This window comes from Podarcis raffonei, chromosome 2 (genome assembly GCF_027172205.1).
Source record: "Podarcis raffonei isolate rPodRaf1 chromosome 2, rPodRaf1.pri, whole genome shotgun sequence".
Classification (NCBI taxonomy): Eukaryota; Metazoa; Chordata; class Lepidosauria; order Squamata; family Lacertidae; genus Podarcis; species Podarcis raffonei.
In genome coordinates, this window is record NC_070603.1 from 96,630,163 (window position 1) to 96,657,428 (window position 27,266).

General features: G+C 43.4%; 1 protein-coding gene across 1 annotated transcript; it reads left to right on the forward strand.

The window, feature by feature from the left end:
* The first annotated feature begins 1,346 nt into the window (after nucleotides 1-1,346).
* On the forward strand, nucleotides 1,347-27,266 carry EIF4E3 (eukaryotic translation initiation factor 4E family member 3). The gene is made up of 7 exons (XM_053378190.1): nucleotides 1,347-1,693; nucleotides 15,391-15,463; nucleotides 18,271-18,365; nucleotides 21,356-21,416; nucleotides 22,355-22,421; nucleotides 26,506-26,661; nucleotides 26,769-27,266. The coding sequence occupies exons 1-7, from the start codon at nucleotides 1,488-1,490 to the stop codon at nucleotides 26,813-26,815; spliced, it is 705 nt and encodes a 234-aa protein (XP_053234165.1). The 5' UTR covers nucleotides 1,347-1,487; the 3' UTR covers nucleotides 26,816-27,266.

The window sequence follows — 27,266 nt, forward strand, 5'->3', positions numbered from 1 at the left end:
TTCATACATTAAGTAGGTACTAGAGATTGCCAGATCTTTAAAAAGTCTTGCTGAATCTCCTCTGGAGTAATTGCTGCAAAATCTGAAGAACATACAGTATGTACAAACTGTGTGATATTACAATGGCCCTATGCCAAAAGTAATAATCACATTTATGAATCTACTCTTCCTCTGTGGAACACACTAGCATTTCAGCCATGATAGTCCTGTGAGAGGTTAGGCTGAGCTAAAGTAACTCGCCCATACTTCAAAGTTAACTCTGGTCATTGCTCCACACTGGCTCTGTGTGATTATGTCAGTATATACCTGATGGTCAGGGACGTTTACAGAACAACCAGAGGACTACTGTAGTAGAACTTCAAACATCTCGTGTTCAGAAGTCCATGCATCACACAGAAAGGATCACAGGAAGCATCCATATGTAGTTTCTATCTTCAAAATGGAATCATATAACTTGGGGGGGGGCAGTGGAAAGAGGCTTGTTTTTTCAATCCATGTTGCCATTTTTTATTTTATTTTTGCAGAAAGGGATCATGCTCCAACTGAAGTGATGAAAAGTAGGCAGTTAATACAAAATGTGTGTGTGTGTGTGTGTGTGCGTGCACGTATGCAAAACAAACCTCGTGCGGGTTCCTCCACACAGCTCATAGTGTGCTGTCCAAGCATTCGTGCTTGTAGCTAACTAATGAGGCCACTTCACAATCTGCAAGTGCAATTCACAAAAGAAGCAGAACATGACACCAATTAAAACAAACCACGAATTCTTTATTACATTATGTGTAGAACTTGAATGTGCATGTGGGGAAGCAGAATCACATCCAATGATTCTGCCTGTGAAAGAGCTTACATGTTTGAACAGGCATATCACTGGTAAAAGAGCCAGTGGAAAGTGTTAAGATGTGTCCAAAGAGGCTTCAAATTCCACCTCAGCCGACTCTGGATGCTCAAAGCACACACTATATTTTTCTGCGCCTCTGCCCATCTAACAAAGCTGGTGTAAATGGGGCAAACCCAATGAAGGCAGCTGAGGTTTGGCCGAGGTGGAATCTGAAGCCCAGCTTCTCGAACAAAACCAACACCCATCCAGATTCAATTTATTGTAACGGCTTGGTTTTAAACTCACTTATGGCCAGTTAAATAGCGGGCAGCGAAGAGAGATAGAGTGTGACAAAAATCCACCCCGGGATGGGCTCAAAGGACCAGCTGCGCCTCCCTCCACTGTGACGAGATTGAATGGAGGAGACATGGGTGGGAGAGGAGACTGCAAGCCGCTCGGGGCAGGGGGCCGCTGCTCAGCCAAAGGCGCTATAAATAGGCGAGATCCCCCCAGCCAGCGACAGAGCGAGCGAGGCCTGCCCGCTCGGCGTGCCAGATTTGCAGCGGGCGGGCAGGGCCCCCTGCTGCCCGCCGGCTGTGTACGCAACAAGGCGGGCTTTCGCCGAGCGAGGCGGCGCTGACTCAGCCTGGGCCGAAGGAAGCGCAGGGCAATGGCGCTCAGCCCCCCCGAGAGGCAGCCGGGCCCGCCCGAGCCCCCGAGCCCGGCAGCGGCCGCAGCGGCGGCGCCACAGCAGCAGCACCAGGCGGACGACGAGGCCGATCTCGACCCCGACCCGCAGCAGCAGCTGAGCGGCCTGGAGCCCGACGCCGGCAAGGGGATCCCGCTGCACTCGCCGTGGACCTTCTGGCTCGACAAGTGAGTGCGGGGCCGCCGGCACACCGGATGGGGAAGGCGAGCGGCAGCAGGAGGAGGAGAAGGAGCGCGCGGCCTGGAGCTCGCCTCTCCCGCGCCGGTAGGGTGGGAAAAGATGCGCTCAAGGGGGCAGCGGCGGGGGTGGGCGGCGTAGGACCGGCCTTTGTTCGCCGCCGCCGCCTCCTCTCCTGCTCAGCTCGCTCCGTCCCCATGGCGAATTAATTCCCTTCTCCGCCGAAGGCAACGAAAGGGGGGGTGTCTTCTGTTCTCCAGCCCCGATTGCTTTACTTCGCTTAACCCACCCAAAGCTGCTGTTTCTGCCCTTCCTTGGCTCCCCCCCCCCCGGCAACCAGCCCTGGGCGCCCTCAGGCTCGCTTTCTCCGCGAGGTTTTGAACTCTTGAGACCTCTTTTTCCATAGCGGGGGATCATCCCTGTTAAGCGTGTTGAAGTGATAGGGGCTCTTAGAGGGAAGTGATAGAGGCTCACTTTTCCTGACTCGGTGGTATCCACACACAATGCATGCGCGCATCTAGCTTGCAGGCAGAAAAGCCAACAAGTGCAGCTTTACCCCTCCTCAAGGTTTGAGACGCACAAGGTCGGGTGGGAAAGGGGCAACATTACTCCGTGGGTTGCCTTGGGAAAGGCTCGCCTCTTAGGTACCCTAGAACAACTTGGGGCATCCTAGCTCTTGTGTTTTTATCCCATTGGGTGGCATTTCTGCTCCGCTTCCCTTTGTTGCCAGTTTTGGAACTCCTTTTTAATGCACCCAGCGCTTAAGGTGGTTTGTTTATTGATTTAACCAACCTTCTCTGGATAGTTTTCAGACCAGCTGCTGTCTGGAAATACATCCCCTAGGGCATGGATTCCCTAAGCTAAAGCAAAACAAAACAAAGTATTTGTTTTGCCCTGGCCTCCTTTGGGAGGAAGGGTGAGATATAAATTTAACAATAACGTTTTTTAATTGCACGTACCATAAAACGGGCCTTGATAAGAAACATATTGTTGTGTGCACCCCGTTTTCCCCACCAGTGACAAGAAGTTAAAAGGGATACTGCTACTTCTTTTGCATCAGTGGACAGTGCAGTCCACATGCTTTATTTTAAAAAAACACACCACAAGGCATAAATTGAGGCAAAGACTTAGCCATTAAAAAGTTAGCCATAATCCTTTACCCAATATCAGAGAGGGGCCATGCCACCCCAAGGCCTCTTTTACCAGCTAAACAGTTTTTGTCTTTCCCTGCTTACTTTCGAGACTGCTTACTGTTGTTTTTCCCACTCATTCTTCCTAGTCTTCCCCTCAGCCCCAACCCCACAGGTAAATTTGAGGGTGGCACATCCACACGCATTAAAGAACAGTGGGGCTGCTATCCTATACACTTTTACCTCGGAGTAAGTCCCACTGAACAAACATGTAGGATTGTGCTGCAAGGTTCTTCTGTGCCACATCACAGAGTCACTTTAGAAGTCATCTTGGGGAAACAGCATAGTGGTAATATAGGTAATATTCACAATTTAGAAATTACTCTTTTTTCGCCCTTTAAAGGTGTGTATTCCAGGCCACAGTACAAACTAATGACTCCTTGATAACCATTAACCATCCTATTTGGCATTATCTTTCTGTGCATGCCTGCAAGAAACTATGGTGTTGGTGAAGTGGATTATAATGAAAGTTAGGGAACTAGTGGGTGGTAGTTATTCTGGATTAAATGCAGATTATTTACTCTTAGGTTTCACACACACACAAAGACACTTACTGAACATATATCAATGGCAAACATTATTTCAACACAAACCTTACAATCCGTGCTTGATTGCCCCCTTCCTTTAAAGTCCTACGATGGGCAGACATTCAACAGGTGAAACTTTTTTACAATTTTGGCAATTTTTACAAAGGATTAACTCTTCCCTTCTCATTAAGTTTTGTGTTGCTATTTTATTTTATATCAACCCATATTCTTGAAATATCCTTCTATGGTTGAAACTTTGATCTGCTCTTAACTGTCCATAATTTGCAACATGATCTCTTCCTACCTTGTTTTTCATTCACTGCTTTAAAATAGAGCTGTCTGAGAATCCATCCTTCCCTCCACTCATGATAAAAAACAAACAAACCTTGGTTCCCCTCTCTGTTTTGCTAAGAAACCATAATCCTTTCTTAAAACCTCTATCCGGTGTTTATTTTCCACAAGATTCAAAGCCATATAAGACTTGTTCCCAGTGTCTCTCACTCCAGATCCACTCCTCCAGTCATTACAAAAAAAGACTGACATGCTTGCTTTCTTATACTGCATCAGACTACAATTGGTTGCTTCTTTAGCCTTGCTTTTTATAACTCCATGATATCCCAGTACTTGTCAAATGACACACACGCACGCTGTCCATTTGGAGCTTGTCATAGGTGGTTGGCTTGTTTTCCTGTACCAATCTGTTTTTGTAACTTGAGAAAGAAACATGTCCTTGAGGTATAAACAGCTTTCTCTGGCAAGCTACATAAATCCTGAAATGTTCTTATGACCAATTGCATTTGGTTAGCACCTTTTACAACCACTGAAGGGTTTGTTGAAATGAAATACTAAGGGACAAGCTACAATGTGACCATGGTAGTTTTGTGTACTTAAAAATGGAACTCTCATATCGTGAAGATAGTGGGAAGTGCGTCTGATTTTAACAGCAAAAGGAACACATGGGTGAGATGTGCCGCCCCTTTACCTCTCACAGCCAAAGTCACTTGATGTATTGGAGCTCAGCAAAAGCAAAAATACTTGGGAAAGAAGATGCAAGGAGGTAAGGAAGTAGCATTCTGCACTTCTCATCTGAGTCCCCATGTTTGCTACTAAAATCACATCTCTGCCATCTCATTGTCCACTTAAACTCAGTAGGAAATTACCGTATTTTTTGCTCTATAAGACTCACTTTTTCTCTCCTAAAAAGTAAGGGGAAATGTGTGTGCGTCTTATGGAGCGAATGCAGGCTGTGTAGCTATCCCAGAAGCCAGAACAGCAAGAGGGATTGCTGCTTTCACTGCGCAGCGATCCCTCTTGCTGTTCTGGCTTCTGAGATTCAGAATATATTTTTTTCTTGTTTTCCTCCTCCAAAAATTAGGTGCGTCTTGTGGTCTGGTGCGTCTTAGAGAGCAAAAAATACAGTATCCTTTTTAAATTTTCTCATAGCTTATATGCCAACATTGCGCCTGCTGCCTTTAAATTATAGCCATCTTGCATTAGGTATTTTAACACATGGCAGGACATCTTGTTGTAGGATAAAGAATGATCTAAGCTACCTCACCTTACAAACCCCTTAGGTATAATCCACATATTGATTGTAGAAGCAAGCAAGGTGCCCAAAACACAATGTGTCTGCAGGCCAGGAATAGTTCAGCAAAACCATTCAAAAGGCCTTGGGTAAGCAAACAAAGCAACAAAAGGTGACGATAAATCTTTAGGGTCACTATAAGCCAACATTTATATTATTGAATGCATTTATATTCCACCTTTCTCCCAAGTTGGGATTCACCAGATGTGGCACTGAAGATGATGTTAGGTTCTTTCCTGTTGTTGCTTTTTTAAAAAAAAAAAGCCCCCCCCCCCGGACTAATCCATAGCATCCAGTTTTCACCAGTTACATGAAATACCCAAAAAGTTAAAATTGGTGATTAGATACATATTATTTAGGTGATATATATTTGGTTATATACCGTGGTGGGGGTATCAATGAGTTTTGTTCTAGTTTCTTAAGGGCAGGAATTGTGAAGGAGAGATAATATTTAAGTGTGCAGAAGTAGAGGACAGGGATAGACAATCAAATCTCTGTCCAGATTGTAATTTACTTCCTAAGTCAGGGGTATAGCCAACATCAGGCATAGGCAAACTCCGGCCCTCCAGATGTTTGGGACTACAATTCCCATCATCTCTGACCACTGGTCCTGTTAGCTAAGGATTGGAGTTTGATTGGAGTTTGCCTGTGCCTGGCCAACATGGTGACCACCAGATGTTTGTTGGACTACAGCTCTCTCCCCTGACAGTTGATCATTCTGAACGGTGCTATGCTGGCAACTACTGCCCAAAGCCGTTAGCAAAAGCTGTTTTGTTACTTAAAAAAACAATCCTTCATACTCTTGAGTTTCTGTGATTGATTGCTATCATATGATGTGCTGGTTTCATGCATAATTACACTCAAGGAGCCATCTAGATATCTACAACCTTTCATTTCAGTTGTCTGTATCTCATGTTTCTTTGAAGAAAAAAAATATCGGGCCTTTAATGATAAAAATCCTTCCAAGGTTGTTTAATTACTTGGATGCCAACAGTAAGACATTACTGAAAGGTAACAAACTCAAGATCAGCTTGCAGAAATGCCACCAAAGTGAGTGAGACTCACATAAATGGAATACTCTGAAATTTCTGTACATGCTGGTTATACTGCAAGTTATGTAATGTGCTGCACAAGCAGAGAATCCCCCACTCAAGATGTGCCTCCTAATTTGAGGGCTACTTTAGCAGAAAGTCAGCCCACTGCACGTTTTCCATCACAGCCTTGTTTTCAGTAAGGAAACATTTGTAAAAGACTTTTCTTCTGTGGTTACATCAGTGACCCTACCCGACCCAAACCTATTATTAGAAGCCATAGGCTTGAGGACAGAACAGGGCAGCTGGGCACTTGCTGAGGTTTATTATTATTTAGATGATTGGAAATTAGAGTAATTGGCAGGCTAAGTCTGGAACAGGACTCTTCTTCTGCCTTCGGTTCCACCCCAAGTTAATCTGGCCTTCTCACATGCAGAATAGAATCTTCTGAAATACTTTTTGCAGAGGTGGGTAGGCTGGGGCCCTATGGATGCTGTTGGATTCCAGCTTCCATTAGTCCCAATCAGCCTCACCACTGGCCGGAGATGATTATGTGAGTAGTAGTCCAACAGTATATGGATGGCCAGTGTTTCCCTTACCATGTTTTAATGACTGGACTAAAGCGAGGTCACATTTTGCAGTGGTAGCAGTCCATCTGAGGCATGCATAAAAGCTAGGCCAGCTTAAAGGCCCACCTATTCTGCTTAAACAGTGGCCAGCCAGATTCAGGTAAATTGGTTCTCATAATAAATACCAAACACATGCCAATAGCAAGCACAATGCCTTCTTTGGTTGTACGAAAGAGCAGAAGTCATTGGTTCGTATCTTGGTCGCCCTCCTCTGCACATGTTCCAGCTTCACCTGGTAGGTAGTTTGGCTAGATTACTGGGACCTATGGTCCAGGAGGTAGGATGAATCCCCATTGGGTCAAAGCACATTTGGCGTCTTCCTACTTGGCAGATTACGACTGCACAGCCTGCAATTGACACAACAGCTCTGTGGATTGAATGTGGTTAGCTTGGTAGCCAAAGTGACAACCTTCAACCTTACAGGCTATTCTACAAAAGTTACCAGTTTATTTACCCAGTCATATGTTAGCTATTCATGGCATTTAGATTTTGTGGAAGAGAAGAACCTGTTCCTCCAACCAGATTACCCCACCTGATTGCCAAGTGGTGAATCTTGCAAGCTGCTGTGTTTGGCTGCTTGAATCATAGAATCTTAAGAGTCGGAAGGGACACCAAGGGTCATCTAGTCCAACCCCCTGCAATGCAGGAATCTCAGCTAAAGCCTGTGGACTTTTAACAAATATTTGTATGCCACTTTTCCAGACAAAACCCATCCAAAGCAACTTAGCAACAATAAAATTACTAAGAGTAACTGACAAAATTGAAACAGACTCAGAACTCCTGCTCCTTAACCGTACTCTAGATTGCAGTCAGTGCTAGTGTAGGCCAAACAAAACAAATGATTATTTAAGGCCTTCTGAAAAGCCTTTGTAATCACATGCTGCCACTCTACTGGGGGTGTTAATATTGTGGAGCCACCACAGAAAAAGCCCCCACTCTTGTGATCACCCACCTGATAGATCCACAGTCCAGGGGATGCCCTCAGATGCTAGGGCCTCATTTACAGGAGGTATAAGCCTCTCACTTAAGTATTCATAAGCGAGGGTAGCATTGCAGAATTAGCACAGTCCAAACCAGGGGTTGGCAAAAAAAATTAGCCGCGGGCCGGTCCACTGTCCCTCAGACTTTGTGGTGGGCCGGAGAAGCGGCGCTGGGGGGGGGGGAGCTGGAAGAAGAGGCGAGGGGGGGCAAGTAGTCCTCCTCCCCAGCCCCACTTACCTTCCCAGGGGCTGCCGTCGCTGCTGCTTCTTGTGGGAAGGCAGAGCGAGCTCATCCGCTCCGCTCTCTGGCCCACAGGAGTACCAGAGTGGTGGCGGCAGAGTGAAGATGAGCGGTGTGAAAGGGCTGGCTCCGCAGAGGGGCTGTTTAAAATGGCGCCCAGCCAGCTCAGCCCAGCCCCCTTCCTCCTCTAGGCAGGGCGGGGAGAAGCCAGGAGGAGGGAGGGAGGAGGCGCCGCCGCCACGGTGTGTGTGTGTGGGGGGAATGGAATGGCACGGGGGGTGGGGAATGGTGCAGCCCGAACGAACAGAATCCCCATGCCAATCCATGGACAGTCCGCGGGCTGGATCCTGAAGGCAATTGGGCCTGATCTGGCCCCCGGTACTTAGTTTGCCAACCCCTGGTCCAAACAAACCAGGATCAAGCATCAAGAATCAGTCTAGGTTCAAATGTGATCTAGGGAGAAAGTCAGGCAACAGTCCAAGGGCAGATAGTTCAGGTAAGGCAGAAAAACTAGGAGCTAGAGACCTGTGTTATTCCCAGCGAGTGGAAAGCTCGAGATGGAGGCCTTATACTAACTAGCCTTTTAAACCACACCCTGACCACCAGCTGCTAGCAGTGAAGGAGTAAGACCCAGAACAGTTTAGGGGTTGTGGGGTGGAGGGAAGAAGGGATAAGTCTCATTGTGTGAGTGGACTTCCTTCCATGCACACATTCCCCACTTAGTGCTACACTGAATTTCATCCATAATCATAGAAATAAACCTAATGAGAATCTGCATCGCTCTACATAGTACCGTTCTGTATGGTATTGTTATAGTGATCAAAGAGCCTCTGTTCCAGAAAGAGAGAGAAAGAAAAGGGAAGAGGTAACCCGGGAGACCTTTGTTTGTACACATCACCACCTACAGGCACACCTGACATTTGCAGCACAGTCATTTGAAGTTCGTTCTGTCACTCCCCTCTGCAGAAGGGGGAAGGAGGGAGGTCATAAGGCTTGCAAAACCTGATGCACATCTGGGATTAGCACATACTGGATCACCAGATTTAGAGGTTGTGGTTTCCAGGAGTCCCGGCACCTTTGTTACTGCTAGAAATGTTAGTAGTAACTTGAACCAGAATTTCGCAATCTGATTTTTATCTCTCCGTGCTATTGCACCACATTCTGCTAATTGTGAAACATTAGATTTTACTTTGTATTTGTTTAATACAACCGTACACTTTTTGCACATTTTATGATTATAATTTTGCATGAAATGTAAAGTACATGTACGTTTTTAAAGAGCCTGACAAATATTCATGATGTAGACTAAAAACTTAGAAAATATTTGTTTCACCTAGCATACTTCTCTTACATTTCTCTGGGGTGTGTGTGGGGATTTATGGTGCTGTATGTGTTATGCATGATTAAAAAGACAGGGTTGTAGTTAACTATCTTTTACTTCGAGTAGATTTATTGAAATTAATTGACCTAAGTTAGTTGTGGTCACTAATTTCAGTGTGTGCACTCTGCATAAAAGTTGACTACAGCCCACTATGAGTGAGTTAAAAGCACTGTAGCCAGATGTTATTTAACCAAAAAAGGTTTAGTTTAACATGTTAAGTAAAGGTTTATCATGTTCATTCAGTGACAGGAAATTTAATTTAATTTGTACAAATATTTATATACTGCTTATTCATAAATGATATCGGGGTGGTTTACAACAGTCATACTTAAAACTATACAATAAAAATAAGAATATTTTTAAACCAGAGAGCAACTAACTATTTCAGAAGTGTATAAATTGCAGCTGTTAAGGGACACACCCCTAATAGACATGTTGTTTAGGCATCAGTTGTATATTATCCTCTGCTGTTGTTAGTTCCAGTTTCACTGGAATAGGTTAGTTTTTATTTCACTATGGAATAGGGTGACTGCCAGTGGCCATCTGACATTTGCCCTCTTAATTTCAGGGAAGTGAAAGTAATGAAAGCCTTGTGGAGTAAATTACTGGCCAAAAACAACTTGTTGTCATCACCATAACTGCGTTGAGTGTCTTCTGAAAGAGACTGTGTAGGAACCGCTCAACAAAATTTGTTTCAGGCATGCACTGTTGTCTGATTACAGTCACTTAATTTGCACTGAAATACCATTCTCAGCCTGGCAGGCCAAGGTTACCCTTGGAGTGCTTACAGAATGTTTTCACATCAGTATTAAATTGTCCCCTTGGAACTCTTTCATGGACATTTTGATATTGCCAAACTTACTTTGTTGTGCCAAGTCTCTCCCTCCCTTCTTCCAAAACGTATTTTAGTTTGCTAGAGAAAATAGTTTAACATTTAGGTGGGAATGTCAACCTGGGCCCAGTGCTGGCCTGTATGCCAATCCTCTATAAAGTTAATGATAAATCTTTCATTGACATAACCAGATGTAGACAATGGCAGCCTTTGGAAACATATTTCACCATCTGATATAGCAGGAGAGCTACATTTTGTCTACACTATGTTGCAGATTCAAAATGAGGATCATTTTGCTTCATGGATTCAGCACTTGGGTCTGTTTCACACCAACATACGTGTATGTATTAAGGTAGTAGTTCTATAAACAGAAGAAGAGCTTCACTTACAGAAGTAAATTCATACACCAAGGCTGCCAGGCAGACCCTCTTTTGCACCCATCTGCTTGTTTCTGTTTAGTGAGGGGGGGGTAATCCAGGATTTATTATGCAGCCTGTGTTGGACGGGGCTGCACTCCTCATAGGAAGTTGCCTTACACCAAGCCATGTCATTAGTTTATCTAGCACTGCTAGGGACGCAGGTGTGGTCTAAACCACTGAGCTTGCTGATCAGAAGGTTGGCGGTTCAAATCCCCGTGATGGAGTGAGCTCCCGTTGCGCTGTCCCAGCTCCTGCCAACCAAACAGTTCTAAAGCACACCAGTGCAAGCTGATAAATAGGTACCGCTGTGGCGGAAAGGTAAACGGCATTTCTGTGTGCTCTGGCTTCCGTTGCACCAGAAGCAGTCTAGTCATGCTGGCCACATGACCCGGAAAGCTGTCTGCAGACAAACACTGGCTCCTTCGGCCTGAAAGTGAAATGAGCGCCACACCCCGTAGTCAAGTTCGACTGGACTTATCCGCCCAGGGGTCCTTTACCTTTTATAGCTATCTAGCTCTCTATTGTTTACACTGACTGGCAGCTCTCCATGATTTCAGACAAGGGTCTCTCCAGCCTTTTCTAGAGGTGCCAGGGATTAAATATGGGATCCTTCTGCATGCAAAGAGTATGCTTTACTACTGGGGCATGGCCCAGCCACTTTTAGGATGCAGAGTTGTAGTCAATCTGTCTCTGCTTCTAATCACTGCTGCTACCTGATCATCCAGGAGTCCTTTGTCTAGGTTTTGTTGGCTATTTCACAGATTAGTTGGGCTGCAGAAAGCGTGCTGGGGAGACCACACATTCAAGAAACGCAAAAGTAACTTTTGCTTGGTTTAATAACAAATAAAGTGTTACCCCGGGTTAAGAACTTAATTCGTTCTGGAGGTCTGTTCTTAACCTGAAACGGTTCTTAACCTGAAGCACCACTTTAGCTAACGGGGCCTCCCGCTGCCTGCACGATTTCTGTTCTCATCCTGAAGCAAAGTTCTTAACTCAAGGTAATATTTCTGGGTTAGCAGAGTCTGTAACCTGAAGCGTATGTAACCCGAGGTACCACTGTAACAAAAACAAAAATTCCTTTTACACTAAATTACATTATATCAATAAGTGTGACCCATCCACCAAGGTACTGAGAGAGCTACATGCTGCTCTTTAAATACTATACCCAACAGCTTAATTAACGTAACAGCACCTGCTATACTGCTTCACAGCTGTAAAACTAGGTCCTGTTATTTGCTCTGGCCCTTAAAGACATACAAATCTTGTGAAACAATAATGAAACCTAAAATTTAAAGAAACCATTCAACAGGTTTGACTATTACACCACTTGTGTTCTTTCCTGGAGATGACTGACCCGGCCACAGTCACACATGCTTTAGTAACCTCTAAACTGGATCCCCGTAATGTGCGTTTGGTGGGACTGCCCCTGAAAAGCATCCTGAAACTATGCTGTTTCGTAGTATTGTCTGAGACAATCTGCAGTGAATCATATATGTTTTACAATTATTGCCCATTTGGGTATTTCCCCCTTTAAAATACAACTTATGAAAGTTTACCAAAGAAGCCTGTGATAGTAATAATTTGTAGATCACTAGTAGGTTCTTAGGAATCTGTTTTGTGTTAGGTGCAGCGGATGGAAGTTAATAGTCTAAGGCAGCTGACTAGAAGCTATCAGTTTGGGGGAATTCAGCATCTCTCTTCAGCATACCAAAGGAGAAATCAGTTTTCTCAAGCTGTTGTAAAATGACATGTGGTTCATCGCTATGTGAGGCAAATTAATGGATAAATCTCTGTTCTACCCGTACTTTAAAAATAGTTAAGATAGCTAAGATTTCTGCCATCTGCAAATGTACTGAGTGCTTCTCCAATCAACAGAAATAGTATTTGGAACTAAAAACAAGAGGCATGATCCAGAGAGATGTACAATTAGAAGTGAATTTTGCATGTCTAGCCATTCCAATAGTCAGCCATTGGTTTTGATGTTGTCCGTTACCTGCTTTTCAGACAGAGACTAAATCCACTCATTCCCTACATTGTCATGGATTTGGGTTGCTTTTTTAAAATGTTGTAATGTAATGATTACCTCTGCCTAGAGCAAACATCACAAGAAGGGATACTTTTTCAGTACATTAACTCACTTTCCATCTGTTTATGAAACTGTTAGCAGAAGACACGTAGCTCCAATCACACATTCATTTGGCTCATCTTCTATAACAAAGATAACATAATCTCTTTGCTATCCTGAGTTTGGTAGTCTCTTTTGAAGGCCCAAAAGATAGCTTGCTTGGTAAATTATCCCAATTTGGAGCTTTTCGTGGTACAAAAAAAAGGGTCAGTTCTTACAGCAAGCCAAGTGTTCCCGATATGTAGCTATAAAGGTGCGCCTGTGGGTTTCAGTAATTCTGTAGGTGAGCAAAGACTGAATCTAAGCCCAAAGAAAACACTACACCTTTGCTACAGATGCTGCTAATGGGATCTTCTTGCTTGGCAAGACTTGTCCATCTTGCTGCTATGGTTGTCAGCTTATGGTTGTAATTGGTTACTGAACCATATTGGGTGCATATCGCTTGCATGAGATTAGATAGATCTGGGTAACTCAGTAATCCAGGCATAGGCAAACTTGGTCCTTCAGATGTTTTGGGACTACAGCTCCCATCATCCCTGACCACTGGTCCTGTTAGCTAGGGATGATGGGAGCTGTAGTCCCCAAAACTTCTGGAGGGCCAAGTTTGCCTATGCCTGCAATAGTCCATAGGACGCTGTTCACGTTAGTTTCGCAAAGGAGAAGCAACATGATTCCTCCAGAGTTAGTCTCTTTTAAAAAGTATTCCAGGGTATCTATATGCAGTGCTTTTTTCATCGGGGGGGGGGTACGCAGGGGTACACATACCCCTAAACATTTTGTGAATCTAAGTTTGGCCTCATTGAGGGGCAGTATTTCAATATGAGTAGGAAAAAGAGTACCCCCAAACATTTTTTAGAGGAAAGGACTTCTATATGGATAACTTAGCCACAAGTATATTGTACTGTATTTGTAGGAAATGTATGCAGGTATATTTAAGACCTCCGCATGGCCCGTTTCCGTATGAGAACAGGGTCCCATGATAAAAGAAATAACATGACATTAATTAACTTGTGTGAGCTTTTATTCTTGGATTTTACTCACTATAGAGAGTGTCTTGCTAGATTTATAGAATGTGGCCATCTAGTGGCACAGATGTAAAATAAATAGAAGAATTTATTAAAACCCCTTTGTTGTGAGAATAATGCTTCTTTAAGCCTTGTGAGATGCAGAACATGTTTAAAATACAGTGGTACCTCTAGTTATGAACTTAATTAGTTCTGGAGGTCTGTTCTTATCCTGAAATTGTTCTTAACTAGAGGCGTGCTTTTGCTAATGGGGCCTCTTGCTGCCGCTGCGCCACCAGCACACGATTTCCATTCTCATCCTGGGGCAAAGTTCTCAACTTGAGGTAACTCTTCCAGGTTAGCAGCGTTTGTAACCTGAGGCATTTGTAACTCGAGGTACCACTGTATATTCCTGTGGCCAGTGCTTTTTTTTCATTTAAAAAAAGTTTAGGGGTACTCTCATTTTGACTCAAGACAACCACCATTTTACAGTTCAAATCAGGGAAAATAAATACAGTAAATGGACAAAAGTACAGAAATTCACAAAATGTTTAGGGGTATGCGTACCCCCAGAAAAAAAGCACTGCCTATGGCTAAAATAAGGATTGAAGCTAAAGAACGTCCATGGAGGTTTGGGTGGATATAGGCAGCGCACCCTCCTCAGTCAGTATTTCTTCCAATTTGTCAGTGTTCATCATATTTACAAAGAAGTAATTTCCTACTGTATTCAATGGAGGCAAGTGTGTTGCAGTATTATGCTTCTTTAACACCCTCTGAATAGGAGTTGAACGGCTTAATTGTGCAAGATTGGAACTTTAATATTTTTATTTAACAAAACAAAATGTGTGCATGTTGCCTTTCTCCCAGTATTATTATTATTTTCTTTTAATAACAACAACAACGCTTGTGATTATAGTTTAGAAAAAAAGAGAGAAATTTCTGGATTCAAATAGAACTTATGCAGAATTACAACAACAAAATGTCTGTAAAATTAAATAAAAACTGCATTCTATTTCAAAATGAATTATCCAAATTGAAAAAGAGGATTGGAAGGAAAGGGGGAGGGAGAGAGAGAAACAAGAAACTATATCATCACCTTCTGACAGTAGATGTAACCACCCTCCCCAAACCTGACTTCAAAAGAGAGTAGTTTGTTTTGTTATGACTTACTTCCATTTTTCCTTCCACCCACAAACCCCGTGGTATTGGTAATTCTCAAACACACAGCTTTGTTGTGAAGCAGAGTTGGATGATCACACAAATATATTGATTAAAAGAAACAACCCACCAAAATATATTGATCAGATTCACCATTTTACCATGTCAACTTCCATAATATAAGTTATGGTACCTGCTCTCATAGTATATAAATGTATTTTAAAAGCATACTTTTGTGTTATTATAATTATTATTACAGTGGTACCTCGGGTTACAAACACCTCGGGTTACAAACACTTCGGGTTACAGACTCCACTAACCCGGAAGTAGTACCTCGGGTTAAGAACTTTACCTCAGGATGAGAACAGAAATCACGCAGCGGCGGCAGCGGGAGGCCCCATTAGCTAAAGTGGTACCTCAGGTTAAGAACGGTTTTAGGTTAAGAACGGACCTCCGGAACGAATTAAGTTCTTAACCAGAGGTACCACTGTATATCAATGTTTTTCTTTTCATAAATCTGATGAGTACACTTACTATACCGAATCTTTAAATATATGGTTTCTTCCTCTCTCTCCTTTTTTCAAGGTCACTTCCTGGGACAACAGCTGCTGAATGTGCATCAAATTTAAAGAAAATCTACACAGTACAAACTGTACAGGTAACAAAGATGCTGCATATGAGAATTTCATGTTGCAATATAAAATCCCATGTATTATTGATAGACCAAACAGGGGTTTTTTCAGAGCTGAGATGTAACTTCTAATCTAACAAAACATTTGAAAAATCAGTCAGTTTGGTTTATAATAAGGCATTGTATTACGATCAGTAGAAATTGGGGGGGGGGAATGCTTTTGTAAACACCCTTTACAGGTCTAAAGTCATTGTTATTGCAGGAACAGAAAACTTATTATGTATCACTGAGTTTGCCCCTAATAAAATGATCATTCTTTGTATGTTAAATTTAAAAGTATAGTTTATTTTTTAAAAAAACACACCACACATTTACTAATTTACTTTAGTAAATGGATCTATAAGCTGCTGAACTGATGGGAATCCAGCATCAGTTTCTGCTAGTTTATGATAAACAGGCAAAAATTTGAAGCTGAGAACAGAAGAATTCCTCAGTGCTATAGTAAAACAAAGAAAATTACTGTGTAGTCTAACTTGGTCTCATCACAGTGTCAAGCAGACACAGAAAGTGCTCATTTTCAGGAAGCGGGGGTTCTGTGAATACTAATTTTGGTGCATGAAACAAAAGGAATTGAAGGCCGTGTGATGTAAAGGCCTTGTCACCATGTTGCAGTACAGATGCGCAGAATCCCAGGCTGCATTCCTGCTGCCAGTGTCCACTCCCCATCTATAGAGGCCTACTCAGGAAGACAGAAATGGACCCACCAATCTGTATAGACCAAACATCAACATGAGAAAGCCCACGAGCAAAAAAGGCACTGAATAATTCTCCCTTTTGAGGGAAATGCCAGTGCTGCCTTGAAAGCAGAAATGCAACTTGCTCTTGCATTTGAAAGTTGTGCTGTACTTCTTGTTCTCAGTGTACAGGGATTGTAATGATCTGATTCAAGGTTGAGTCCAACAACGTCATTGCATGAGTGGAACAACGTCTGTTCATGCCTTGGATCGTAGCTCCCCCCCCCCCAGTGTGCACCCCCAACTTGCTCTGGAGAATTGGGGGGTCCCTTAGAGCAGATATTTGTGGGGGGAGAAGTTCTGTTGCACAAGTGGAAGATGCTCCCCCACACAGTGATTTGGTTAGAGGCAACCAGCTGTACATTGTCTTGCATGAAATTCTTCCCTGAGTAGTCTCTTAAGTTTAACTCAAAACAGATCTATTGAAATCACTGGACATAACTTAGTCACGTTCTTTAATTTCAGTGAGTCCACCGTGAGCAGAACTTAGTTGAATACCACCCATAGTCTTTAGTTTGGGGGAGTAAAGGCCAGGTAGGAATATATGCACATGGTTGTCTTGAAGATTTTGCACCCCAGGATTCCCCTTACCCAATTTCTTAGTAGCAGCTAGTGGCATAACAGAATTTCTCTTCTCCATGCACACTCAAAAATCTGTAAACTCAGAAAAACAAAAAAAAACCACATGTGGAGGCACATGAAAGGGAAGGTGAAGATTCATTGCCGAAACAGAATTCATTCTGCTTGTTCAATGGCTTCATTGGATGCAACCCTTTGAATGTTCAATGCAGAACTAGTAAGCTATAGGTATACTGGATAGTTGTCCTTTCAAAAATAATAATTAAAAAAGCATGCTTAAAATGTCATGTTTAAAATCATTGTTTAAGATGCTTATTGTTGACTCAATTCCCTTGTTGTTTAGGATGTTGGGGGTTCCTTGTTTTCTTTATGAAGATAACATTATAGCTACAACAAAAAATTTTTTCCCTTCCAGTAGCACCTTAAAGACCAACTAAGTTAGTTCTTGGTATGAGCTTTCGTGTGCATGCACACTTCTTCAGATACACCTGTATCTGCATGCACACGAAAGCTCATACCAAGAACTAACTTAGTTGGTCTTTAAGGTGCTACTGGAAGGGGAAAAAATTTTTTTTTGACTATGGCAGACCAACACGGCTACCTTTCTGTAATTATAGCTACAATTTACTTTAAAATGTGTTAGTTGTTTTGCCAAAAGTTATGGGCTGCAAGTTTAAGTGATGACTTACAAGCTCGCCTGAGAGGGCATTGAATTCAGAACTGTTGCATTATTGAAGATCAGTTGTAGGCTAGTGGCTCAGTTTCTAGCACGGTGGAAGAAAACCAGCTTCCTTAGGAAACACAACTGGGTCTAGTTCCAATACCTTGCATTTTGCTTGAAACTGTTTCACTTGGTTATTGCTTTTTAAATCACTGTACAGTGGTACCTTGGGTTAAGTACTTAATTTGTTCTGGAGGTCCGTTCTTAACCTGAAACTGCTCTTAACCTGAAGCACCACTTTAGCTAATGGGGCCTCCTGCTGCCGCTGCGCCGCCGGAACACGATTTCTTTTCTCATCCTGAAGCAAAGTTCTTAACCTGAAGCACTATTTCTGGGTTAGCGGAGTCTGTAACCTGAAGCGTATGTAACCCAAGGTACCACTGTAATAGTTTGGGACTGTATTTTATAGTAACCCACCCTGGCATATTCTGGTGAAGGGCATATAGGAAATCAAAAAGTCTTGGTGCAGCTATCCTTCAGGTTAGGGGAGCATGTGGAAAAAAACCAAGAGCAACACCCTGTTCCCTATTTCTGAACATGGAGAGCTCTCTTATACCAAGTCAGTTCCTTGGACTGGCAGTGACTCTCTTGTGGGGGGTGGTCTTCCTTATCTGGAGATGCCAGCGATTGAACCTGGCACCTCTTTCAGGCAGAGCATGTGCTGTACCACAGAGCTAAACAAAGCAAGGAAATGCCATGCTGTTATGTGTGAATTTACGAAGTGTAATAATTCTCTTTAGATCTTCTGGAGTGTTTATAACAATATTCCTCCTGTGACAAACCTGCCTCTGAGATGTAGTTATCATTTAATGCGTGGAGAAAGACGGCCGCTGTGGTATGTTTACATTCACATTATTATGGCGCTCCAGCCACAAACTGCATTCATTACTTGTTTATTTACGTGTAAGTTAGAAGAAATGGGGGGGGAAATAGAAACAAAAGTAGAGAGGCGGGGGGAAGATCAGAAGGTTATTTTTTGAAAAAACAACAACACCTATGTTTAGTAAACATGATAAATTACACTGAACTGGTTTTTGTTTGCCCATGGTGTTTTTTAAATGTTAATATTATGCAATATGATTTTCTCATATAATTACCTAAAAGCAGGCTTTGCAAAATCAAGTTAAAATATGTTGAAATTTTGGTTATTTGTGGCAAGTGCTGCATAGACAAGGCTGGGCTTCAGGGAACTGTGCAATCAGTTGCCCTCTCTCAGCGTGAAGCTTTGGATTTGTTTCTTGAACAGTAGATCACTTTTTCATGTGGCAGACCACCTTTGAAATGGATACAAATGCAGAGATACAAGTGGAGTTTTGCGGGTGGTGGTGGTGGGGCACATCTTATGCTCACAAACTGCAGTATCCTGCTGGGTGTGCTCAAGGTCTTGGACATGCCTGAAGTAGCCATGTCCAATGTATTTATAAGGGTAAAGGGACCCCTGACTATTAGGTCCAGTCGCGGCCGACTCTGGGGTTGTGGCGCTCATCTCGCTTTATCGCTTTATTGGCTGAGGGAGCTGGCTGAGGGAGCATGACTAAGCCGCTTCTGACGAACCAGAGCAGCGCACCGAGCGGTACCTATTTATCTACTTGCACTTTGACGTGCTTTCAAACTGCTAGCTTGACAGGAGCAGGGACTGAGCAACGGGAGCTCACCCCGTCGTGGGGATTTGAACCGCCAACCTTCTGATCGGCAAGCCCTAGGCTCTGTAATTTAACCCACAGCGCCACTCACGGTTCAATGAATGTATTTATAGAAATAACAAAAACAAAACACCCATATGGATCTTACTGACTTGAATCAAACTTCTGCTTACTTGGATGTTGATGCTGACAACCTGCTCTTTTTAAAACCTAAGACCAAAATGTGGTACACGTTCTTGTTACACGAAAAATGTACCGTATTTTTTGCACCATAACACTCACTTTTTTCCTCCTAAAAAGTAAGGGGAAATGTCTGTGCGTGTTATGGAGGGAATGCCTACGGATGGCATGCCTACGGATTTTCCTCCTCTAAAAACTACGTGCGTGTTATGGTCAGGTGCGTGTTATAGAGCGAAAAATACGGTATTTCCCTTAAAACCATGAGAAGAGTCTACTGAGGAAAGCAAGACAAATACTGTAAAAAACAGTCTGTACAAATGAATACGTTTTTTAAAAAACACAGATGTGTTTTTTAAAAGGCACTTGCTGCTTAAGCTGCAGTTCTGAAAAAAGTACTGACCATCAATGGTGAAAGGCAACAAACCATTATGCCAAACTTGTAGACTCAGGAAGTTAATGTTATGAGGGGCTGCACCAGTCTACAGTATAGGTGTAAACATGGGCAGATTGCAAAAGTGAGCAACACTTGATAAAATTGCTGCTTTGGTGAGCCTCACCTAGTCTGCTGACAAGTCCTGCCCGCACCTGATGCAAAAAGTCATTATACCCAAGATCAAGGTGAGCTGTGTGTTTGGGCAAGTGTTTTTGTCTCTTCCGAAATTATTTTAGACTTGCTTATAGGGGATTTGTTCCCTTTTTTTCTATGCTAGAAGGATGCCAAAGGGAAATGAAAGCTGTTCTGTTTCCTTTCATACCTGCACTTGTATTTGAAAGCTGCATCTAAGAGGGGCCATAGTTTGAAGGTCATAATTGAAAAAATATGCTTGTTTCTTCTGAAGTCCCCTTGATCAAAATTTTCACAGTCACTTTTTTGTAGGGGAAAATTGGTAGCACTAATGTCACAGCTAAGTCATTTCCTTTTAATTATTTTGATAGTGGCCTTGTTTTTGTCTTCTAATTCATGAAATGTGGTTTAATAATTGAGATTATAATTAATAATGTTTGAGGAGTGTATTTATTATATATAATAAACCATAGACTTGCGTGCCTTCCATGCCGTTCTCACTTATTCTGAAACTTTCACCAGTGGAACTGCCTATCCACAACCCAGATTTTGCTTTAAACGGCACTAGAATGTATACTTGTATCATAATTGTTAGGTTCTGAAGTAGGGTTACCTAAATTGCAGTATTGTATTCAACAAAGTTATTCTATTAGTGCAAAGACTTTCACCTGTGCACCAGGATGTCCTCTCCCTATGCATCCTTCAATCTGTTCTAGAGGTTTTTCCAACCCTTTGGGCAGAGAGGGGAGAAAAGTCTCATCACGCAGGAAGATGGTCTTTGCACTATTGCGACCAACTTGTTGGATATGATCCATGATAAATACATGTTTAGGTATGATCAGGCTATGTTCAGAAAAATCTTTTCATGCACCAGCAGATTACTCAGGGTTTGCCTACCATTAGGCATTGTGAAGCAGTTGTTTCAGGCAGCAGGTGCTGGAGGACAGTAGCACAATAGGTTTCATTTTTTTCTCAAATTACTTCAAGTCCTGCAACTTCTATAAAGTATGAACAAGCTTTCCATTATTATTATTTTGACTGATTGGCTTGGGAAGGGGTGAAGAACTAAAGCAGGCATAGGCAAACTTGGCCCTCCAGTTGTTTTGGGACTACAACTCCCATGATGCCTAGCTAACAGGACCAGTGGTCAGGGATGATGGGAATTGTAGTCCCAAAACATCTGGAGGGCCGAGTTTGTCTATGCCTGAACTAAAGTCTGACCTGTTGACCACTAGGCATCCTATTTGGCCCTTTCCTACATTCTGAGAATTCCCTAGGCATTTCCACCTGCTTCAAAGCTAAAAAAACTTGCATTTATTTTTATGTTTAAATGAGGTAAGATTCTGGGCTGTTGGAATCTGTGCCTTTGCACTGTACCTAGGTGTAAAAAAATTGCCAGTCTGTGCAGCCAAGCATTGTTTTTTCCTCACAACTCAGGGAAGAAGAAAGCAATGCCAAGGGAGGTGTGTGGAAAATGAAGGTCCCCAAAGACAATACGGTACGTGCTTAACATTATATATAGTCGTACCCAGTTGGTTATGGTGATGCAGGTGCATGTGGTCTACTTATTTAACAGTAAAGGATCACTCACACTAAACTTCAGTTGTATAATGAGATGGCCTTTTATTTATTTTTTATCATGGATAGCTCAAGACATTTTATGTCTGCCAGTGTGGTGTAGTGGTTAAGAGTGGTGGACTGGTAATCTGGTGAACAGGGTTCACTTCCCCGCTCCTCCACATGCAGCTGCTGGGTGACCTTGGGCTAGTCACACTTCTCTGAAGTCTCTCAGCCTCACGCACCTCACAGTGTTTGTTGTGGGGGAGGAAGGGAAAGGAGATTGTTAGCCGCTTTGAGTCTCCTTAAGGGGAGTGAAAGGCGGCATATCAAGTTCAAACTCCTCCTCTTCCTCCTCCTCCTCTTCTTATTCTGCCTCTAATAGCATTCTGAAGTGTGTGTTGTTTTCTGAGCATCAGTCTTCCACTCATGTGGGTGCTGACTGCTTAAAAGCTGCTGGCACTGTTACTATTTTCTTCAAATGACCGTTGTATATTTATCAGACAGCCAGTATCTTCACTTTTACTTTTGCCCTCTTTCCTGCCTATAGTATCTGGTTTGCTCCAGAACAGATTTGGATGCGTGATCATTGAAGTCTTGATTGAAGTTGGTGTGATATCCAACTAAATCATACTCTGAGTAGATCCTATGAAATTAATGGGCAAGTCCACTGGTTTTATGGTTCTGCTTTGAGCATGAATTAGCCGGATATCACCTGTTGAATATGTTCAAGTTAAACATATAGATATAATTTATGTGAAATTGTAATAAAATGCACCAGAATAATGTGGCTGTTGCAGACAGTATAGCTATTCAAACTGCAAATGGAATACTTACTGCAACGTAACCAGCTTCTTCATTTTCTTGGTTTTTTGCTAGTCTGCAGTTTGGAAAGAGCTGTTGCTTGCTACAATTGGGGAACAGTTTACAGACCGCTGTGCAGGAGGTGAGAAAGTACTTCCTGTTATTTGCTTTTGTCTTGATTTTTTGAGCACCCCTTGCTTAGGTTTTAAGCATAAAATAGGTGCAGCACAGAAAAGGTTACTCATTGCTAGCACAATTTACAAATAAAAATCCCCTGCTGACACTTTTCATCCTATCAAAGTGCATTGTCCCTTTGCCTGATTAAGCCTAGGGAGAGGGATTGATTTTCTCCAACTTTGTTCAGGCAACCTTCATAATCCAAGAGAATTATCCAGCTGTTTGATCCTTGCCAGGAAAAGAATGTACAGTGGTACCTCAGGTTAAGTACTTAAATTTGTTCTGGAGGTCCGTACTTAACCTGAAACTGTTCTTAACCTGAAGCATCACTTTAGCTAATGGGGCCTCCTGCTGCTGCTGCACCGCCGGAACACGATTTCTGTTCTCATCCTGAAGCAAAGTTCTTAACTTGAAGCACTATTTCTGGGTTAGCGGAGTCTGACCTGAAGCGTATGTAACCTGAGGTACCACTGTAAATGTCTTCACTTGCCATCCTACTTTTGACATATCAGCATCGCTCGCTTTTCGTAGAATTTGTGGACAGAGAGTGGGAACAGGACTGCCACAGATCCTGCACAAAGTGACTCAGAGGAAGTGAGGCAAGGAAAGAAGGGCTACCCTTATGCTATTCATATAATCAGTTATCAGTAATCAATATATTCATATATGCTCACACATAATCAGGGCTTACAGTATTTTTATAATCCATTTTGAATCAAAGGAAAGCTCTTGCCTTAGCTAACTGCAAACTGCTTGGAACAGCAACTTACCGTATTTTTCGCACCATAGGACGCACTTTTTCCCTCCTAAAAAGCAAGGGAAAATGTGTGTGCGTCCTATGGAGCGAATGCAGGCTTTCGCTGAAGCCTGGAAAGTGAGAGGGGTCGGTGCGCACCGACCCCTCTCGCTCTCCAGGCTTCAGGAAGCTATCCGCTAGCCGTGGGAGACCCAGCTCTCCCACGGCTAGCGGAGCGCTGCATTAATCCCGAAGCTTGGGGCGTGCGGAGCTCAGCGCGCCCCAAGCTTCTTGGTGCCGGCAAGGTCTCCGCTAGCCGTCTAGACCTTGCCGGCACCCAGAAGCTTGAGGCGCGCTGAGCTCCGCAGCCCCAAGCTTCGGGATTAGCGCTCCGCTAGCCGTGTCTAGGCTGCGGATAGCAGCCTGCTTCCCGGAGCGTCGGGCGCCCTGAAAGCAGAGCGCCCGGCGCTTCGGGAACACATCCGCAGCCTAGGCAACCCTGCGGGAGGTCCCGCAGGGATGTCTAGGCTGCGGATAGCAGCCTGCTTCCCGGAGCGTCGGGCGCCCTGAAAGCAGAGCGCCCGGCGCTTCGGGAACACATCCGCAGCCTAGGCAACCCTGCGGGAGGTCCCGCAGGGATGTCTAGGCTGCGGATAGCAGCCTGCTTCCCGGAGCATCGGGCGCCCTGAAAGCAGAGCGCCCGGCGCTTCGGGAACACATCCGCAGCCTAGGCAACCCTGCGGGAGGTCCCGCAGGGATGTCTAGGCTGCGGATAGCAGCCTGCTTCCCGGAGCGTCGGGCGCCCTGAAAGCAGAGCGCCCGGCGCTTCGGGAACACATCCGCAGCCTAGGCAACCCTGCGGGAGGTCCCGCAGGGATGTCTAGGCTGCGGATAGCAGCCTGCTTCCCGGAGCGTCGGGCGCCCTGAAAGCAGAGCGCCCGGCGCTTCGGGAACACATCCGCAGGGTGGGGAGCCCTGCAGGAGTTCCCCGCAAGGCTCCCCAAGCTGCGGATCGCAGCCTGCCGCCCGGCGGACGGGGCGCCCTGAAGCAGAGCGCCCCGCGCGCCAGGCAGACATCAGCCAGCCCCACAAGCTCGGGGGACAGCAGGGAGGCACAGCGCCACTATCCCGCTGTTCCTCGACCTGGTTCGGTTTCCCTGACCTGCTTTTGGGGGGGAAATAAAGGGAAAAATTTTTTCCTTTATTTCCCCCCCAAAAAACTAGGTGCGCCCTATGGTCCGGTGCGTCCAATCGTGCGAAAAATACGGTAGAACCGACCTTTCCCCTAGAAAACATCCGTGTACCCTGAACAAAGGGGAAGACATGAATCAGAGACACTGGTACAAAATCCCCTCAAATACAGGCTAAATTAATCCACAGAACAGTAAGAGCTAAACCACAAAAACTCCAAAACTCCCTGTCCTGTCAGAACTAGGGGAAAGGTTAGACAGCGCATCATTGCAGGCAACGGAAAGCAGAAGTAGAACTCTGCGCTTGACCAGGAGCTGCAAGCCTGGCAAGAAGCTCGATAATTGGTTAATTTTCGCTGGTGATTCGTGACTGTCTCATGATTGTCTCATGATCTGTGATTTGCTCAGGTATAAAGTCCTCTGGATTTCTGTCATTCGGGGTCCCAGTTCTTTGGAAGAGATTCCACTGGGTCCTTATTGCTCAGCAATAAAACCTCACCTTCTTTTCTCCAAAGCTGCGTCTGCCTGATCCTTATTCACTCTAAGTGGGTACCCTCTATACTATCACGTGCTACAGAAGAAGAGAGAACCTAGAGGAAAGAGGTTGCTCCTTCATTGGCTGCCATCACTTTCGGTCATTACAGTGGAAAGGCATCCTTCTGTGTTGGTTAATGATTTGAAAGGAGTACTTCTTGACCAAGTCAAGACAAATAAAGCATAAGAGGGCACTGGTGCTTTGGCAAAAGATTCTGCCTCCCTTAGTGCCTGATTATGCACCAACAGAAAGCCTGCACCACACACTGCAATCAGGGTCCTAGAGATGTTAGGTGCTCCAGCTTTACACACAAGATTCATGAATCATGCTGATGTTCTTTGCATCTCTATAGATTTCCGTGCTCTTATTCGGAAAACAGGCTTACCTTCAACAACAAAATACAAATTCTATTAAGTTTCATATAATAGAATATCAGTGTTACCAATCATGCTTAGATTTAGTCTTAGTGATTTTGGGACCTCTCTAATTGTCTAAAAACACAAAACAATGAAATTGTTCCATTTTACATTATGTCCCCTATATATAGTGATTGGGATGTCTAAATAGTCCCCCCTCCCTGAATAATTAGAGCAGACTGAATTATACTGGTGGTTAGGGCAGCAATCCTGTATACACTTACCTGGGTGAAAGTCCATTGAAATTAACAGGAATGTCTTCTGAGCCAGGCATTCAGCTACTGCCTGACCATGTTTGGTCTTTTTGTGTATGCATGTAATATATAAAAATCAGATGCAGGGCTCAGCTGTTTACATTATCCCCGTAATGTGGTTTGTGACCTTTTTACTGGTCTGCACTTTTATCTGTAGTGTCATATTTTCTTATGTAGCACTTCTTGGGATAATGCTAGCAAATAGCATTAGAAATAGGATAGGTACTTTTCTGTGTTAAAATCTGAATTTGCCTGATTGGTCTCCCTCCCCGGCTTTGTATACCCAATATAGTACCAACCATAAATAAAGAAATGTTCTTTTATAGGTACAGTTGTTTTACAGCAGGCATCCCCAACCTTCTGCCCTCCAGATTTTTGGACTACAGTTATCATCATCCCTGACCACTGGTGCTGTTAGCTTGGGATCATGGGAGTTGTAGGCCAAAACATCTGGAGGGCCGTAGGTTGGGGATGCCTGTTTTACAGTGATGAAATAAGTAATATGTGTCAATGGGTAGTAAAATAAAATAATGCTATTATTTGATTGGTTTGGAAAGCCATGCAGGGTTGAATTACTTGCCATCTCCCAGACCCCTGTGGTTCAGTCAAACGAACAAAAACAAGCCAAAAGCACAAACAGGGCAACATATTTCAAAAATCTCTATGATAAGCTTAATACTAAAGTTATCTATTTATAGCTCATAATTATTGAGGTAGAATTTATACCAGTTACGTGGGAAAGTTGTAGGAAAAGCATGTTTACAGTAAAGTTCCCCCACCTCACAACATGTCCTTTAGGACTAATTTGTTGTTTTTTATTCATGATGTGTTTTTGATTTGGGGTAAGGAGTCCAAACTGGCTCCAGTAACAAAGATAGTTTTTAGATGATTGATGATGATGATGCTTTCTCTTGGCAGGTGATGAAGTAATAGGAGTTAGCGTCAGTGTCCGTGATCGGGAAGATGTTGTTCAAGTTTGGAATGTAAACGCGTCGTTAGCAAGTGAAGCTACAGTTCTAGAAAAGATCTATGAACTTTTGCCCCAAACATCTTTTAAAGCAGTTTTTTATAAACGTAAGTAAAAATTGTGCATGTAGCAGAGTGTGCTGTCCAAATGACTATAATCAACAAAATATATTTAATACTTGCATATTTAATAATTGTGTCATCTTATCTTTCAGCTCACAAAGAGCACCACGCTTTTGAAGGTGGACGCAGGAGACATTAACACAGGAGGCAGTCCTGAACTCAAGTTGTAATTTTTAGTTTTTGGGGGGTTTTTTTGAGATCATCACAGTGGAAAGATGGACAAAAACACTTGCAAAAGCACCACAAAGCCTGGTTATTTTAGATTGTTATATTCCTCTTGAGCTGGTGCTATTCAAAAGCAAGGAGTATTGCTGCCTCAGTTGCTGATTGTGATGTTTCCTTTCATGACTGCTTAACAAAGAAAAGGTCACTTTTACTTAGTATTCCTTTCTTTTTAAGGTAGAAGACTTTACAGTTAAGTAGTTTACTATACCTAGTTCAAATGCAAATATGCACAGGCATGATATGCTGCTCTTTCTAGACTTGCTGTACCTAGAGAAATTAATAGCTTTGTGAACCATGTTTTTCTGTAATACTTTGCTTTGAGACATTCCCATCATGTTAAGAGATACACACAGATTTGTCCCCCA

Bases quoted from the DNA above. Each gene is read 5' to 3' on its own strand.
- EIF4E3 (XM_053378190.1), top strand. From the start codon at position 1,488: ATGGCGCTCAGCCCCCCCGAGAGGCAGCCGGGCCCGCCCGAGCCCCCG. The intron at 15,464-18,270 runs GTAACAAAGATG...AATTCTCTTTAG, and splicing joins ACACAGTACAAACTGTACAG to ATCTTCTGGAGTGTTTATAA. The intron at 26,662-26,768 runs GTAAGTAAAAAT...CTTATCTTTCAG, and splicing joins TAAAGCAGTTTTTTATAAAC to CTCACAAAGAGCACCACGCT.